Here is a 16777-nt window from a genome sequence, read left to right as displayed (position 1 = left end):
ACCAACCATGATTACAGAGGACCAGTGATAAAGAATGCTACCCATTTCTTGTTAGAGATTATAACAAAATATGCATAATGAGATAGACATTTTTGGATATGATCAATGTGGGAATGTGTTTTGCTTGATTATGCGTTTCAGTCCTTTTGTTTTTGCGGGGAGTGGGAAGAGAGGTAGAAAGGAGACAAAATAAATGTTGATTGAAAAAACAATTTAAAATAAAATAAAATAATTGAAAAATGATAATTTAGTTATAAGCCTAAAACTTCAAATGGAGAAATCAACTTGTTTCTAGATCCTAATACTCCTCTCAGTAAATATTGACATTCAAGTCATACATTAGCAAGTTTTTTCTTTTAATATGAGGTTCTGAGGATTTTTTCATTGTGGGCTGAAACTAAATATCAGAAATTACAATGCAGAACAAGTGAGGCATAAGATATTTATTGACACTGACAAAAAAGTATACAAATTTTCTGAAGAACAAGAGTTGAAAATATTTCCTGGTTTATTTCTACCACACAAAGACTGATATTACATTGAAGATGGGGGGAAAGAAGAGGGACTGGTTATTTTTCCTTTCTGGAAAAAAAGAAGACATGCACTGGACTTCATAGCTGTAGCACAGTTCGTTTCTCCCTTTTGAACAACTGGTTTTATTTGATGAGTGGCAAGTGGATGTCCATGTTTTCTAGACAACACTGGAAAGGATGGCATCCCCCAAGTCTCTAACAAGAATTCCACTCCATGAGTCATGCTTGACTGGTGAGTATCTCTGATCCTTTTGGATGGTTATGTTGAAAGAAGATACTAGATTGTAGCTTGAAGATCCATTGTAACCACTTAACCACAGTCATTTATTTCAAGGATTCACTCATCTCTGTGCTCTCAAGTGAGAACAGCACATTTAGGGCAGCTGAGAAAGGGATTCTCCTATTCTCCTCAGTCTTCTGTAGTCACCATTTTTTGTAAAAGGTGCCTCTAGCTTAAAAAAAAGTACTTCCATCAATCATGGAATTCTTTAAAACTTTTATAAATCCAAGTTTTAAGAGAAATCTGGAGATTCAAGATGATGAAAATACAATTTGAGACTCTTGTCATTATGACATTTAAAATATTTCTTTTTTAAATTGGATTTCCCCATCAGACATCTGTAAGGGGCTTTGATAAGTTAAAGATTATTTTTTTAAAAAAGAGGAGTGTTTTTTTAAAAATAACTTAATTGTTATACTCATGTCAAAAAAAAAGGTTTTGCACAGAATATTAAATACAATTCTTAAAGTAGATAGTTCTTATGGACAGCAACTACGCACAACAAGAAAGCAAAAAATACAACTTTATCTCCAAAGTGCTAATGTTTTGTTTGAAACAACCATGACAAAAATCAATGACAACACACAATCAGAGGTAAACAATATTTTCTTCAACTCCATCACCATTGTCCCCATCATGTAAGCTTGTGGATGGCAAGTTCAACTTAGCCTCAGGACCCTGCCAGGGCTGAACACTTCCAGGATTTGAATGGTATGTTTTTGAGCACTGACTTTGATTCTCCTCCAAATCTGTAACATAAAAACAGATACATGTTCATAGAGTGCCTGATATAGAAAGAAGCAGCTGGGCCAACTTAATATCCCAAATGGACCATTTTTCAAAGAATCAATGCCATTTTAGTTTTGCCTATAATGTCCTGAGTACTGAAAGCTTGGTGACAGAAGAGTCATGTAGATAATGGCCATGTTAACTAATAAGCGAGGAAATTACATTCTTCATAGTCACAGAAGCCATCTACAATTCCCACCTACATTCCTGAATAGTGATTGAAAAGAGTCCAATTGGACAGAGCTGTGCATGCTTGCCAGTGAATTATAGTTCATTAGACTTACCCATTGGGACAAAGGGTTCACAACCTTATGAATGCATTACACACAAATCTCTATATTATCTTACATTCACATGGCATCTTTTACTTGAAGATCTCAAAGCCAAGAAGAGTTCTTGGGATGTCCAACATACTGCTTTGGATTTTTTTGACTTTTAGGAGTTAATCGGTATCCAGGAAGTGGAAGCTGAGTAGGATTGAATGAAGGGGATCTTCTCATTCTCACTATTAAGTGAATCATTAAGAGTAAGCAAAGTCATTTAACTGCAATAGTTAAGGCTCCCCGAATAAATCATTTCTATTGTCAATGATGGTAAGGCTTCTTATGGTTTCATTATTGTATCTGTGCAGTTACCTGGCAACATCATTGTATTGCTGTTTCTATCTTTTACTGGTGAAACCCAGTGACATCGAATTTCAATCGGGGAGAAAGGGGACATAAGGAGGAGGTAGATACAGAAAATTACTTTCTCTGCAATCTGTTTCCCTGACACTCTGATCTTCATAAGCCTTAAAGTTCAATATGAACGTGAATCATCATCACTATTATTCTTACTAACCTGACCAAATCATAACAATGAACAACTCCTTAGAAATAACACTAAATTGGAATCCAAGCTGGGTTCTCATGAGCTTACATGACTCAAGGCTAGTTATATGAGTTTTTGTTGTCTCAGTTTCTGGATCAATAAAATAGGAATAGTGTTATCTGCCCATCTCATGGGATTTTTATGAGATAATATTTGTAAGTACTTTGAAAAATAAAAGTGTAATAGTAGAAATGGGAAACTCTAAAGATAATTATTCCCCTGAGTCACAGACCATACTAATATTCTCTTTATGCTATGACTTCTCCTTTTTCAAGCATTGATAAACCATCAAAATATCAAGGTTTAGCAATGCATTTATAATTCAGTTTAATCTCCCTTATTATTTGAAATCAATCTTCAGCTATAAAAATTTGATGAATGCTTTTAAAAATAATGACAATGTTGATGTTGTCATTTAGAAAACATTTCTCATGTTGGAATGGTTCTCTGGTAATGACTCTTGGATACTTACCAAGACATTAGTAAGACCCTGGGGTGATAGATGGTACAATGGATAGAGCACTGGCCTAGAAGTTAGGAGAACTTGAATTCAAATCCAGTCTTAACAATTACTAAATTACTAGTTGTGTGACCCTTGTCAAGTCACTTAACCTCAATTGCCTTGCCAAAAAATAAAGCATCAGCAAGGCCCTATTTGGTTCAAATATAATTCTCTTTCTCCACTAGCCCTATCCTCTCACCTCCAGGAGGTGCAGGATGCTTCCTCTAACTCCTCTCCCCTTACCACTCCTAAATTGTGGGCAGCAACAGGCCTGGGGGTTAGTAAGGGAAAAGCAGCAGCTTTCCTATAAGCAATAAGCTGTCACTTGGGAAGCAAATGCCAAAGGCAGGCAGGATAATTGCTCCAGGAAAGCTAACAAACAGCCCATGGAGAGATGACCCTGCATAGGCATCAGGCCATCAATGTTTCTTTAAATGCAGAATGTGCCAACAGTAGAAAGAAAAATAACCTTGGTCACATTAGGGTGCTACAGAGGAAATAAAGACCAGACTTCAAAATGCTGAAAATCCTATAGAAAACACCTGGTCCTCTGAGGCTGGAGTTTAGTGATAGAAACTATAAATGACAGAATGGCTGGAGAGATGCTAACAGTCTGATATGACTGAAATTTTTAAATGCTTAAGACAAAGCTAGTATGAAATTTAAGTCAATTTCTCAGTATAGCCAAACTAGGCTAATCCTCCATGTAACTAAAAGATTCTCAATTTTGAAAAAAAAAAAAAAAAAAAAAAGGTATCTAGCCTTCTAAAAAGGTCTGGCTTCTTTTCCTTCTTCTGCCACTGAGATTATGATTGACTTAATTATTTTTAGATTTCCTAAAGCACTAGCAGTTGTTGAATAAATGAAAAAAAAAGAATACATTCTGGTTTCTTAGGCAAATAAATGTATTCTCTTTTTATAAATGTAGAACCTGAGACATAGAAGGTATATTCTTTAGCTTCAGTTGAATGCTTTAAGGATCATTTATCTGAAAGAAATCTGAAAACATTTTCTTTCTCAAAAATTTGTACAGATATTGAATCAGCAACCTCTATTTAATAGCAGCAAAAACCATGAAGCTTTCATTTCCATCTTGCAGAAAAACTACAAGCCAGCTTATATTGCTTGCTCTAAGTTCAACTTTCTGATGATTTTACAACAGACTTTCAATTTCCTCTCAATTCCTGATCGAAGAGATTTCACTTCTCATTGCCAGTATTCTTAATGAAGTGACTGCCATAAATATTATATTCCTTCACAGTCCAAAAGGGTAAACCTAAACTCTGCCTTTCAAAGCAGATTCTGATGGATAGAAACTTTGAGAATGGTTCATGAAACCCTACACTGAGAAGGAGAAATCTATAGCTAAAGGCAACTGAGAAAAAAAATTGCTTATAAGAATGTGAGACAAAAGACAAAAGAAAGAAATTCAAGAATACCACACTGGAGGTTCTAGGTGCTTGAAAGTCTCAGCAAGTCTTGATTTTTCAAGAAGACTGCAGCAGAGGCCAAAGCACAAAATATGAATCATCCTGTATCTCTTTATTCAGTAGAAATATGAGTTTTTACTTCGGTGAATTTTTTTTTATATTGGCAAATGTAATTTTTAGTAAAAATTGCATTTTTGTTTTACATTGGTAAATGAAGAAACTGAGAGAAACCCTTAAAAGGAAAAAATAAATTAAAAGAAGAGAATCAATAATCATTTGGTCCCAACGTGACTAATGTGAGTTAAAAGTGCAGCCAAAAACAAATGAATAACACTGTAATTTCAGACCGATCATGGTGCGTTGTTTTGATTGTATGTCACCTGGCCTGGAACTCAATTTCCTTCATTGTGGTTTCTTCTTGCTGTCTATCTGAACTGTGCAGGAAAGGTCAGACAGTTTGTCTTTGAAATTAGAAACTGTTCCATGATTCCTGATTTTATTACTCTTTTTTCATCCTTAAAATATCTCCAGAAAGCCAGTGTATATTTATCAAGGCTAGCCCCGTTTGTCCACACGTTTTACCCAAGAGAGAATAATGATCATGTAGAATTCCAGCTAAAAAAAATTAAAAACTAAAATAAAATCATATTGAGTTTTGAGACTAAAGTTTTGAAAGGGAAAATTAATCACCTAATTTCATGTGTAAGCAAAACGCTGCCAGGATTGATGAGTATAAAAACATTTTTTTCCAACAGAAAAAAAAATTTTTTTCACTAAAGTTCTCCAATACCTCATCATGGCATAAATGTTAGCCTGAGTTCTCAAAGGCAATGCTAGTTCAGCTTAAGCTCTGGAAAAGCTTTTATTGTTGTATCAAAAATATAGTATATCTATTATCTGAGGACCAGATTGGTTCATCACCTGTAGAATGGTGACAGTATAGAAGTCTTTGACCATGGGACACATGAAACAAAGAAAAATAATACTTTCTGCTATGACACTGGTGATGTGGTTGAAAGGATTTAGATAGTTTTTAGACCACCTATAAATAATAATTTGATGGCTGACATGCTAAATGTGAATTTTGTCTAGTGATTAGGACAGGGATTCTTAATCTTATCATAGATACCTTTTGTAGCCTGATGCAGCTATGGGTTCCTTGTTGGAATAATATTTTTAATTCATAAAATAAAATATATGGTATTACAAAAGAAACTGATTGTATTTAAATAGTTATCAAAATATTTTTCAAAAACAAACCAAAACAACAACAACAACAAAAATCCTTTCCCTTTAAAGATAAACCAGAGACACAGGATATGTTTCATGTCTTATGCTTCCTTTTGTAAAACATTTTGCAGATGTACTCTTCAGTTACTCCTAAACACCTGATTCATTAAAGAATTTCTTTCTAATTCATCAATACAAACTTAAATTTACTGAAGTAACCTAACAAAGTACTATTATGTTCTGGTACTAAGAAAGTGACCTTTCAATAAAACCATTGAAATGCAAAAATAAGTAAATAAATAAGTTCACAGACCTCAGATTAAGGAACTCTAAAAGGATTACTTCATTAATATCATTATGGACATCCTTACTGCAAAGTAAACCAGAAAGTTTAAACATATCATACAGGAGCTACATAATCAGGAAACGAGCTGGCCAGGCAGGAAGAGCAATAGTTGGACATACCAAAATCCTAAGTAACATTAAAAGACCTGGACATAATAGTAGATGCCTATAGTGTCATAAAATGAAAGATCTGACAAGACCAATCCAACTGGGAAAGGCCAGCTTGAATACAGATCCAGAAATAGACTATTTTTGTTTATGTAGTTATATTCAATATGTCACATCATCACCAAATTCATCCATAATAGAACTTGAAGACTATCTATTAAGGTCATTAAGGGGCTGCAGTATAGTCTGGGTTGGAAGAGAGTCCAATGAAATAGCAGATTCTTGATGTATGAAGGAAAAAACTATAAGGTTATTATTTTTTTAATTTTTGCAAGCCAATTGGATTTTATTACTTGCCCAAAGCTACAAAGCTAGTGAGTGTTAAGTGTCTGAGCCTGGATTTGGACTCAGGTCTTCCTGATTTCAGGGCCAGTGCTCTATCCAGTGTTCCTCCTACCTAATCCCAAAAAGTTATTAGTGCAACAATAAGATACCAACCCAAAGCTAGTAGAGAATTACTATTGTTGTTATTCGGTCATTTCAGTCATATTTGAGCCTTTGTAATCTCGTTTGGGTTTTTCTTGGCAAAGGTACTGGAGTGGTTTGGCATTTCTGCCCCTAGCTCACTGTTCAGATGAAGAAACTGCTGTCAATAGAGCTAAATGATTTATTCAAGGTCACATAGCTAGTAAGTGTCTAAGGTTGGAGTTGAACTCATGAAGATGTGTCTTTCTGACTCCAGGTCCTCCTGGCTGTCCATATAACAAAGTACTGAGGACACCTCAAATCTTTCATCCAAGTGTCTCAAAGCACACTTATTTCTTTAATGGTTCTGTTATCCATATGAAGGTAGTTGAAAGGATAAGATAAAACCCCCAAGTATATCATCAAATAGAAGATACCCCAACTTTTCAAATATTCAAATGGATCTCTGGATCAGATCCAAACCTATCCCATTCCTTCTCATAAACTTACTACAAGGGAGTGCATCCAAGCTCACCACTGATCCCAAATGAGTTTCAAATGACCACTGTCTAGTTCCCACAGGCAGGTTAGCTAGTTTCTTTGGGAAGCTAAGGGCTATGCAATTGGCACCCAATAATTCACAATTAAAAGAAAAATGTAGAGGCACATATCATTACAAAGCAACCTGTGTACTTTCCCATAGCCTCTTTGACTTTCTGCATCCTTGATCTTGCTTGCTCTCTTGGCATCTCTGCCCAGTTTCAGCATGTCTGGCAATCATTTCAAGTTTCTGCCTCAGCTTGGAATGTTTGATGTCTGTTTCTAGTATTAACCTCTCATTGGTATTCTTGCTTTTGAGTGACAATAACAGCTTACAGCAATGGCAGCCCAACGTTCTCTGTTTCTGACTAACCTGTCAGCTACCTTGGAGCACCCTATGCCCAACTTACTTTGGAAGCTCCAGCTTCAAGTCCTAATGGGGATAGATGACAATGTCTTTTGTCTTCTTTGTTCCATTCCCCACATCATACTGTCAGCAGCTAAGAATGCAAAATTTATTTTATATGCAGATAAAAAAGTAGGGTGATGCTTAATCAAAAAGCTAACTTGGCTTGTTTTATATATAAATGGAATTTTCCCTAAAATATTTTTCTTTTACCTGAGGCTGACTAGTTCTCTTAATTCAGTCTGAGATGTTGCCAGATAGTGGCTTAACTCCAGTAGAATTCCCCATAATTTTCCACAAGAAAATTATGTTCCTTAAGCCATCCAAACCCTAAGTTATTTACTTCCCTAGATCTTACCACCAGAACCTACCGAACTGCACTTATCTCATAATCCAATCATAACCACTGCTTCTGGAAAAAGATGGATCTGCAGACCTCTCTTGTTCTATTCACCATCTTCTTGACTTCTTGACCAAAATATCTTTTCCAAGTCACCATCATCCCTTTTTAGCCTCTTTGATTCACTTTTAATTCACCCTCCTTCATTTCAAGCCATTGATGTTAATAAAGTTTATATTCAATTCCTTATCACTCCTCTTCTGTAGTACATTTTCCTCAAGCTCATCATCACTATCTTTTTCTGTGGGATAACTTCAGAATTGCCATAAATATGCTGAACATAATTTATGATTTTGTCCCAGGAATATGCTAAGGTCTGGGAGGATGGGAGAAAGGGAAGATTCCCACCCCAATGTAACTTCTGTGATTTATAACAATCTTCCTAAGACAATTCAAAATGGAAGCAATTCCATTTCCTGGCATGGCACTGGCATACTGTCCATACTTTCCTTCAGAGCTTCCCAAAACACTGAGATAGCTCTGGAAATGCATGATTCAAATTCATGATCTATATGTACTTCCCTACGAAGTATACTTCCAAGGTAAGTGAACAGCCACAGTGTTCAAAATTTCCATTTGCTGTAACTAACTGTTCCAAGTATGGATGGCGTAGCACTGGCTGTTACAGAACCTCTGTTTTCTTACTGTTAACTGTCAGATCACAATTAGTATATGAGCAGAGAACTATTTGAATTGTGTTAGGAAGAGTCTGAACATCACCTGGCAAGATAAGATACCAAACACTTTCGTGAGTTGAACTGTCAAACATTCAAATTCCACTTCAGAGAGCCACCTTTGTACTGGCCTCATTGTTTGAAAGCCAAATAAACATATGTTTACCTAAAAGACTTGAAAATTCCCACCAAGCAAGCACTCACAGAGAAGTCCAAAGAAACAATACAAAGATACTCTCAAGGTCTCTCTCAAGAATTTTGAAATCAATTATAAGACATGGGAGTCATTGGCACAGGTCTGTCCAGCATAGCATCTTTCATTAGAGAAAGTGCTGTGCTCTATGAGCAAAGCAAAATTGCAATAGTGCAAAAGAAATGTGAAAAAAAATTTAGAGTCAGATCCACTCCAAATATTCATGTCAACTGTTTATACCCAACATGTTTTCCAAACTTGTATTGGTCTGTTCAGCCACTACTAGACACACTGTACCTCAATCCTGACATAGTAATGTAATTTGGTGCTTTTTGAGAACAAAGGACAACAACATGACTTCAAAGACAAATTTGTTCATATATGTAGTAAAGGCCAGAACTGGTATTTGAACCCAAGTCTCACCTCTAATCCTAGTCTTCTATTCATTGTTCTAGGCTGTCTTAACAAGCCCTTTGTCATTAAGGAGATTTTTTTGTTTCTAAGGAAAAGAGTATAATCATGATAGGGTTGAGGCCATCATAATAGTAAGCACAGAAGAAGCACTCTGACCAAAAGGATTCACATTTGAACTCACCAGAGTTTGTTCACAGTAATAATAATAATTCAAGGATGATCAATTGTGAAAGACTTAACTTTGATCAAGACAATGATCCAAGACAATTTCAAAGAACCCATAAATGAAAGATATCACTCACCTCCAGAGAGAGAATTATTGGTATCTGACTATAGATTGAAGCATGCTTTTTGTTTAATCTTTATTTTAATTGTGTTTTCTTTTATAACATAACTAATATGGAAATATGTTTTGCATGATCTCACATATAATTCAAATCAAATTGCTTGCTTTCCCAAGAAGGGAGGAAAGAATGTGGGACTCAAAATGTTAAAAAAAATTACATATAATTAGGAAATATTTAATAAAATCTTAAAAATTAAGCTTACCAGAATAAAGCCTATGTCAAGATTTAAATTTATTATCTTTTTTTCAATAAGAAGCAGCATTATAAATTCAAGCCTAGATTAGCTTTGGGAAAGGGACAGAAATGGGTATTCAGCTGCTCTGTCCATTACTGTCCTGTTCCTAATTCTCAGAACTAATAAAGTTATGGAGAAGGAATCTACTACTCAAAAGATCTATGCTCCCCAGTCTCACTCTAGAAGCTTTATCTAGAGTCTAGAATCATGGGAATTTGCCCATTATGCTCTAAGGAATCATTAAGACACTCTATGTACTCTGTACAATGTGTGACTATTAAAGTAACTGATTGTTTTACCAGAAGAATTTCTACATCCAAATGTATGCCTGGGAAACTCTACAATTATCCCAATTATGCTCTCTGCTCCAAATATCCTGGCAAATCTTCTTTGGAAATGGTCTTCAAAGGACTTTTGAATCTCTGAAGTCACATTTTTTCAACTATCTTCTCTGGTGGCTAGTTTTTAGCTTTTGAGGTTGCTTCAATTCTTAAAAATGCAGTAACTATATAGATCCCAAAGGTAACTATTGAAAATGACAACATCCATCTGTCCTTCCAAGCTTTGGTATATGCTTATACAACCAACTGCCCAACCCCAAAAAATCCATACCCAATTGTCATTACTTTATAACCTCACTGAATATTTACTAAAATATTTATAAAAATTTATATTTTTAAATATCATCTGAGTATACTAGAAGAATTTGACCTTCAATTTTTTAATTATTATGTCTATTCTATTATCCATCATGGGTTATCTTAGTAGTCAATTTTAATTCATTTGCTCTCCCTTGACTTAATTGCTTTGTCAACCTTTAAGTGTTCTATAAATGGGACCTATTATTCTCATAATCAACTCTATGACCACAACTATTTAGCTCTTAACACTAACAAAAATGTTATTTAAAAATACTCAATGATTCACAGTGTTTACCTTGAGTTCTTAGTCATTTAAAAGTTTATGTATCAATTTTACTTTCCAACATCCAGGGAGCTTGATTGCAGCGATACCTTTCATTGTTGTTGAATTCCTTTTTGGAGTTCCTTTTTAGTCAAGTCCAATTTTTTGTGACCCCAATTGGAGTTTTCTTGGCAAAGGTTTGTCATTTCCTTCTCCAGCTCATTTTACAGATGAGGAACTGAGGCAAATAGGATTAAATGACTTGTCCCAGAACCATGAAACCATAGAGCAATATCTTGTATTTACCCATTTCAAAGGGTAACTAGATAATTCAGTGGATAGAGTGTCAGATCTACACTCAGGAAGATGGAGAACAAATCTGGTCTCAGACAGTTACTAGTTCTGTGACCCAAGGCAATTTACTTAATTAACCCCTTTGCCTCAATTTCCTCAACTGCAAAATGAGCTGGAGAAGGAAATAACAAACCATTCTAATATCTGCCAAGAAAACCCCAAATGGGGCTACAAAGAATAGGATTTGACTGAAAAAATGACTGAACAACAACACATTTCAAAGTGCTTTCACAAGCTTCATCTCATTTGATAAGAAGGTAGCACTGTATAATGGGAAAAGCTGTAGACTGAGAATCAAACAGCCCCAGCTGGATCCTAAGTGTGCTGCTGGCTGATTAGTTATGTAACTCGGAGTTATTTCTCTTTTTTGGAGAACTTCAATGGCTTCCATTTCCTCACTTTTAAAATGAAGAGCTTTGGCCTAGATCAATAAGGCCCCTTTCACTTCTAGAAACTGTCACGTCTCTATGATTAATCGATCTCTTCAACAGATTGAGGTAAACAGATTACCTACTCCCTCTTTTAAAAGCAGATATGTAATTCCATTGTATATAGAATTGTGGATTAGAAAACTTTAACAGTGCAGGCTATCACCTGCTTTAAAACTTTATTGTTTTAAAGAGTTTCTAGGAGACAGTGAGAGAGCAAACAACACAGCCAGCAATAGAGGCTAGTCTAAAAAGGCCCAATGCTCTTCCTTCTTCCCTTATATCATTCATCAAGTAGACAAAGGCAGATCTTGAACCCAGATCTTCCTGATTTAGAGAACTGCTTTGATGGTCCTGAACCATACTGTCTCTTTAGATAGCTTTATTTCAGTTTCACGAAAGAAGAAGCTCAATAGACTAGCCCAAGATTATATAGCTACTCACTGATGGAAGTGGAATTAGAATCTAGATCTTCTGGGCATGTTGTTTAAATGTCAAATGTTTATTTGCCAAAAGGCTATTTTATGGAGAATTCACACAAGACAAGCACCAGCAGGGAAATCAGAAGAACCTCCACGGATACTTTCAAAGTCTCTCTGAAGGACTTTGGAATTGATTGTGAAACATGGAGATACTGGCACAGGATTCTCCAGCATGTGTGCCTATATCAAATAAGGTGCTATAATCTAGGTAAAGCAGAATTGTAATAGCTCAAAAGAAACACAAAATGTGCAAATTCAGAGCCATCTCCACTCCAAATGTTCATGAAGACTATTTGTAGAGCCTCCTAAACTCATAGTTCATCTGTTCAGCACAATCAGATACACTGCACCTTGTCTCCAATACAGGGATATCATTTTGGTTCTCTACAAGAACAAAGGACACGTCTGAATACAAATATTTCCTTCCTTTAGAGATATATGTCAAGCAAAATTCCATGAATATTCAGTTATCTATAGTAAGGAAGGACAGGCCTGACAATGCAAATTTAAATCCAGAGACAATCCCCAACTCTCCCCTCATTAACTATTTTTTTAACTTCCTGATTGGCACTTGAGTTTTACCATTTCTGTCTGATCATTCCCTGCCCCTTCTCCCAAAGGATCTCTAACAAGTAAGGAAAGGACAGAAGGGCAGAAAAAGACAGAAAAAAATACAACTATGCAAATCAGCTTCTGGACAGTTGAGGTTTGCCAATAAGTGAAATCAGCATTCCCTACTATTAGCTCTCATAAACTGTTCCCTCTGGGCAGCTGGATAATTCGTTATTTTCAAGGCTGGACTCTACAATTTAAGAGGAAATTCTGTGTCAAATGAATAATGAATAAAATACTCCCTAAATTGTGGAGTGCTTTAGCTATTTCAAGCCACAAAGTCACCATTTACAATAGAACAATTATGCTGATGATTATAATGGTGATAGCAATAATAATATTAGTGCATTTATGTTCCATGCCATGATTATATAGTACTCTCATACATATTTTCTCATTTGTTTTTTATAATGGTGCTGTAAAAGAGGCAGAGCAGGGATCACTCCCAGTGTATGGATAACAAAGCTAAGGGTCATATGGCCTTTCTCAAGGTCACATGGTTAACAAATAATGGTGGTGGTCCTAGATCCCTGGGCTTTGGACTCCGGATACAGTCTTCTTTCCTTTGCTCCTCTCTCATTTACCAAATGACATTTTAATGTCTCAAAACAGTTCAGTTCCTACATATTTTGTCAACATTTAGGAAATACAATTCAGTCCAGTATCTTAAAATGAATTTACATCTTTAAAAAAAATTGGAGTTTATACTGTTTTTCAGCACTATTTGACAATAATGGCCCACCACTTATCTCTGCCCTTCTAAACACCACATTTCTGAGGTGAGCCCACCCACAGCCTATTTCAGCTCTCCAAGGACAATGTTTGGAAAAGCAAATGATAAATGAAAGAGGATGTTATTGCAGAAGTCTGTGCTTCATCTCTAACATGGCTGCAATTGTGGAGAAAGGACTTAAAGAGGCACCTGGCCACTCACTAAGTGGGCTTTGAGGTACACACAGGGTTTCTGTATCTTTCTTGTTAGTTCAATACTGATTTACAGCCTTCATCTACATGCCCTACTGTGGAGCAAAATAAGTTTTAAATCAGTATCACTTGCACAAGGCTTTGATTTAAAAATTTTTTTCAATGCAGTGCCACCTGCCCTCCTGCTATTAAAATGTCAGGACTGACTGCAAAGATATAAATTTAGCTCAACAGCGCACTCCAGAGCCAGGCACCCAGAAGTTCAAGGCAGCCAGAAGCAAAATATTTAGTCTACTCTTGAATTCAACCACCAACTATTCTCCCTGTCATCCCATTCCATCCTCCCCTCTAACACTCATCACACAGAACATCACGTCTGTCTGACTTGGCTTTGGTCTTGTTTAATGTGATCAAGTGTTCTGGTTTACATTTTTTTTATTAATATAAATATACAAGTATTTCACTGCTGTTATTTCCAAAAGCCAAATTGTAATCTTTCCCTAGGGCAGCCTGGACTTGAATATAGATTTGTATCTTTGATGTTCAACTCCCTTCAGAAAAATTATGTATCCTATTTGATCATTAAGATGTCCTCATGCCGCTCAAACATTTCTAATGCCAGTTCTGAATGTAGACAATGACTAATAGCCACCCTGTGAGGCAATCAACAATTTTACTAGAAAACATTTTCTGCACAATAGAACCCAAAGTACTCATGGGGGCAGCTAGATAATACTATGGATAGAGCACTGGGCTTGGAATCTGGAAGATTCACTTTTCTGATTTCAAATCTAACCTCAGACATTTACTAGCTATGTGGCCCTAGTTAAATTACTTAATCATGTTTGCCTCAGTTTCTTCATCTGTAAAAGGAGAAGGAAATGGTCAATCACTCTAATGCCTTTGCCAAGAAACACCAATTGGGATCATGAAGAGTCAGACATGACTACGTATCAACAACAACAACATGGAGATTTTGGAAGTGTAGTCTTTTCCCTGTCCTGTTGGTTCACAATTTAAATTTGGAAGATATCCCAAGTTTGTTCAACTCAACTATCATAGTAATAATGTTTAAATCCTAAAAAGCATCTAGGAATAATGATGAGAGCAAGAATGGAATCAAGAAGACCTCAAGTATTACCACTTGCAGATACTACGGGCAAGGCAATTGACCGTGCTGTGTGCCCAGGAGACTCTCTAAGACTATATAAATTATGGATGAGTTGCTGATCTGCAATGATGGAAGAAGTGATCACACCAGGAATTCCCTATTCCCATAAAAATCACAAATGTAGAATTATTGGGGAGTTTTAAAAGCTTGGACAGGACTCCTTTATCAGTATTTTTTTCATTCCTTCAATTATTCCTTCACTGATGTAGATACTTCCAATACAGAGGCAACATATGTGATAGGAGACAGTCTTCATGAGTTGATATGGCCAAAAAAAAATTACTTAATGGGTGATTAACTTTGTAGCAAGTCTTTAAGTTTATCTACACTAGTCTACAGGGGAGATAGTCTACAGGGGAGATACAAACACAGATCATCAACAATATCATATCTGAGATCATTCCAGCTTGGTAGGTCCTAATAGAACTAGTGTTTGTTGGTTCAAGAACTCAGGGATATCTCCATCTAGCAATGAGACATCAACATTAAACTCTAAGCAACAGTGTTACTGACTTTTGTATATTCATTGGATCTCAGTCATATTTTTGGTGCTGAAAATGAGTCAGTAAATGTCTTGGAGCAACTACATGGCAGAGTAGATAAAGTATTTGATCTGGAATCTGAAAGACCAAAGTGTGTGTGTGTGTGTGTGTGTGTGTGTGTGTGTGTGTGTGTGTGTGTATATATATATATATATATATATATATATATTCTTGCCTTAGACACTTACTAGTTGTATTATCCTGTGCAAATTATTTCACTTCTCTCAGTCTTAATGGTTTAAACTATAAAGTATGGATTATCACATAAAATAATATATGTAGAGCTCTTTACAAATTTTTAAAGTTCTATATAAATTCTAGTTAGTGTTTATATTATATTATATTATATTATATTATATTATATTATATTATATTATATTATATTATATTATATTATATTATATTATATTATAATAGTGATATTATCAGGTTACTGTTATCATCATCCTATGCTCTTTACATACAAATACAGTTTTTCTGAAGTAGGGAAGAAAATTACACTGTGATTTTGAGTGGAGTAAAGAATCATGAAATGACTAGAAAATGGAATTTTGCCTTTTCTTATACTAGTCATAAACACAGTCTTACCCTTTTGTTTCTTTCCGGATAATCAATAGATGCAAGTCAGTGTCATGACACCAGCATCATTCAACATATTTTTTTTTTCTATATCAGCTCTATACTTTAGAGGATTTTGAGATTTGTAGATATATTTTCAAAAAAAATTATCTCCCTCTCAAGACATTATTTTACTTAATGTCAACAGAATCCTATCTCCACCCAATGATCTCAGCACATGTTTTAGTCAAGATAGAGTTCTGGTATAAGTCTTGTCCTATAGATAAAAACATAAAGATTATATGATCTGTTATTTTTATTAAAAATAGAACAAAAGTTAAAACACATTGTATCCCTTCATTAGAATATAAACCCTGAGAGATCAGGGACTGTATTTGTATCCTATTTGTGTTTGCATCACTTTTGCATTTGTATCTTCCATGTCTGGTATATAGAAATGTTTGTCAGTTGATACATCATCTCCAAAATCTTATCTTCCTAGATTTAGAAGCTGATACATCAGTAACTCAAGGTCATCTTTATCTCCTTTTTTTCCTCCAAGGCTAACCGCAGACATCATGTTTTTTATAAAGCCTTCCCTGACCATTTGACTCCCTACCCAGGCTTGTTAATGTCTTCTGCTTGTCTGTGTACAAATTGCCCTCCTTTCCCACCTCACCTCAGACTTCTAAGTTCGAAGAGAGTAGATAGTATTTAATTTTCATTTTTATTATAGTAGGATCTAACACCTTGTTAACTATTGTTATTCAATCACTTCAGTTCTGTCAGATGTTTGGTGATCTCATTTTGAGCTTTTCATGACAAAGATATTGGAGTAGTTTACTATTTCCTTCTCCAGCTCATTTTACAGATGAGGAAACTGAGGCAAACAGAATTAAATGGCTTACCCAAAAATCACACAGCTGGTAAGTGTTTAGAACTGGATTTGAAGTCATGAAAAGGTGGCCCAGTATTCTATTCACTGTGTCACCTTGCATTTATTAACTGTCCATTAAAATGAAAGGACTACTGCAAGTTAATG

The 16777-nt window shown here is 35.4% G+C and overlaps 1 protein-coding gene across 9 annotated transcripts in view; it reads right to left on the bottom strand.

Annotated features, from left to right (window-relative positions):
* Positions 1-430: 430 nt before the first annotated feature.
* The window catches only part of ARHGEF28 (Rho guanine nucleotide exchange factor 28), a 355588-nt gene continuing 339241 nt past the window's right edge, over positions 431-16777 (bottom strand). For all 9 annotated transcript variants that reach the window (XM_074282270.1, XM_074282269.1, XM_074282264.1 and 6 more), the window contains one exon: positions 431-1562. In XM_074282270.1, the coding sequence (XP_074138371.1) occupies positions 1473-1562 (90 nt within the window). In that variant the 3' untranslated portion in view covers positions 431-1472. The remainder of the gene's footprint in view (positions 1563-16777) is intronic.

The sequence above is a fragment of the Sminthopsis crassicaudata genome, chromosome 1 (genome assembly GCF_048593235.1).
Source record: "Sminthopsis crassicaudata isolate SCR6 chromosome 1, ASM4859323v1, whole genome shotgun sequence".
Classification (NCBI taxonomy): domain Eukaryota; kingdom Metazoa; phylum Chordata; class Mammalia; order Dasyuromorphia; family Dasyuridae; genus Sminthopsis; species Sminthopsis crassicaudata.
The sequence above is the reverse complement of the archived record's forward strand: the minus strand, read 5'-3'. Positions and strand labels throughout refer to the sequence as shown.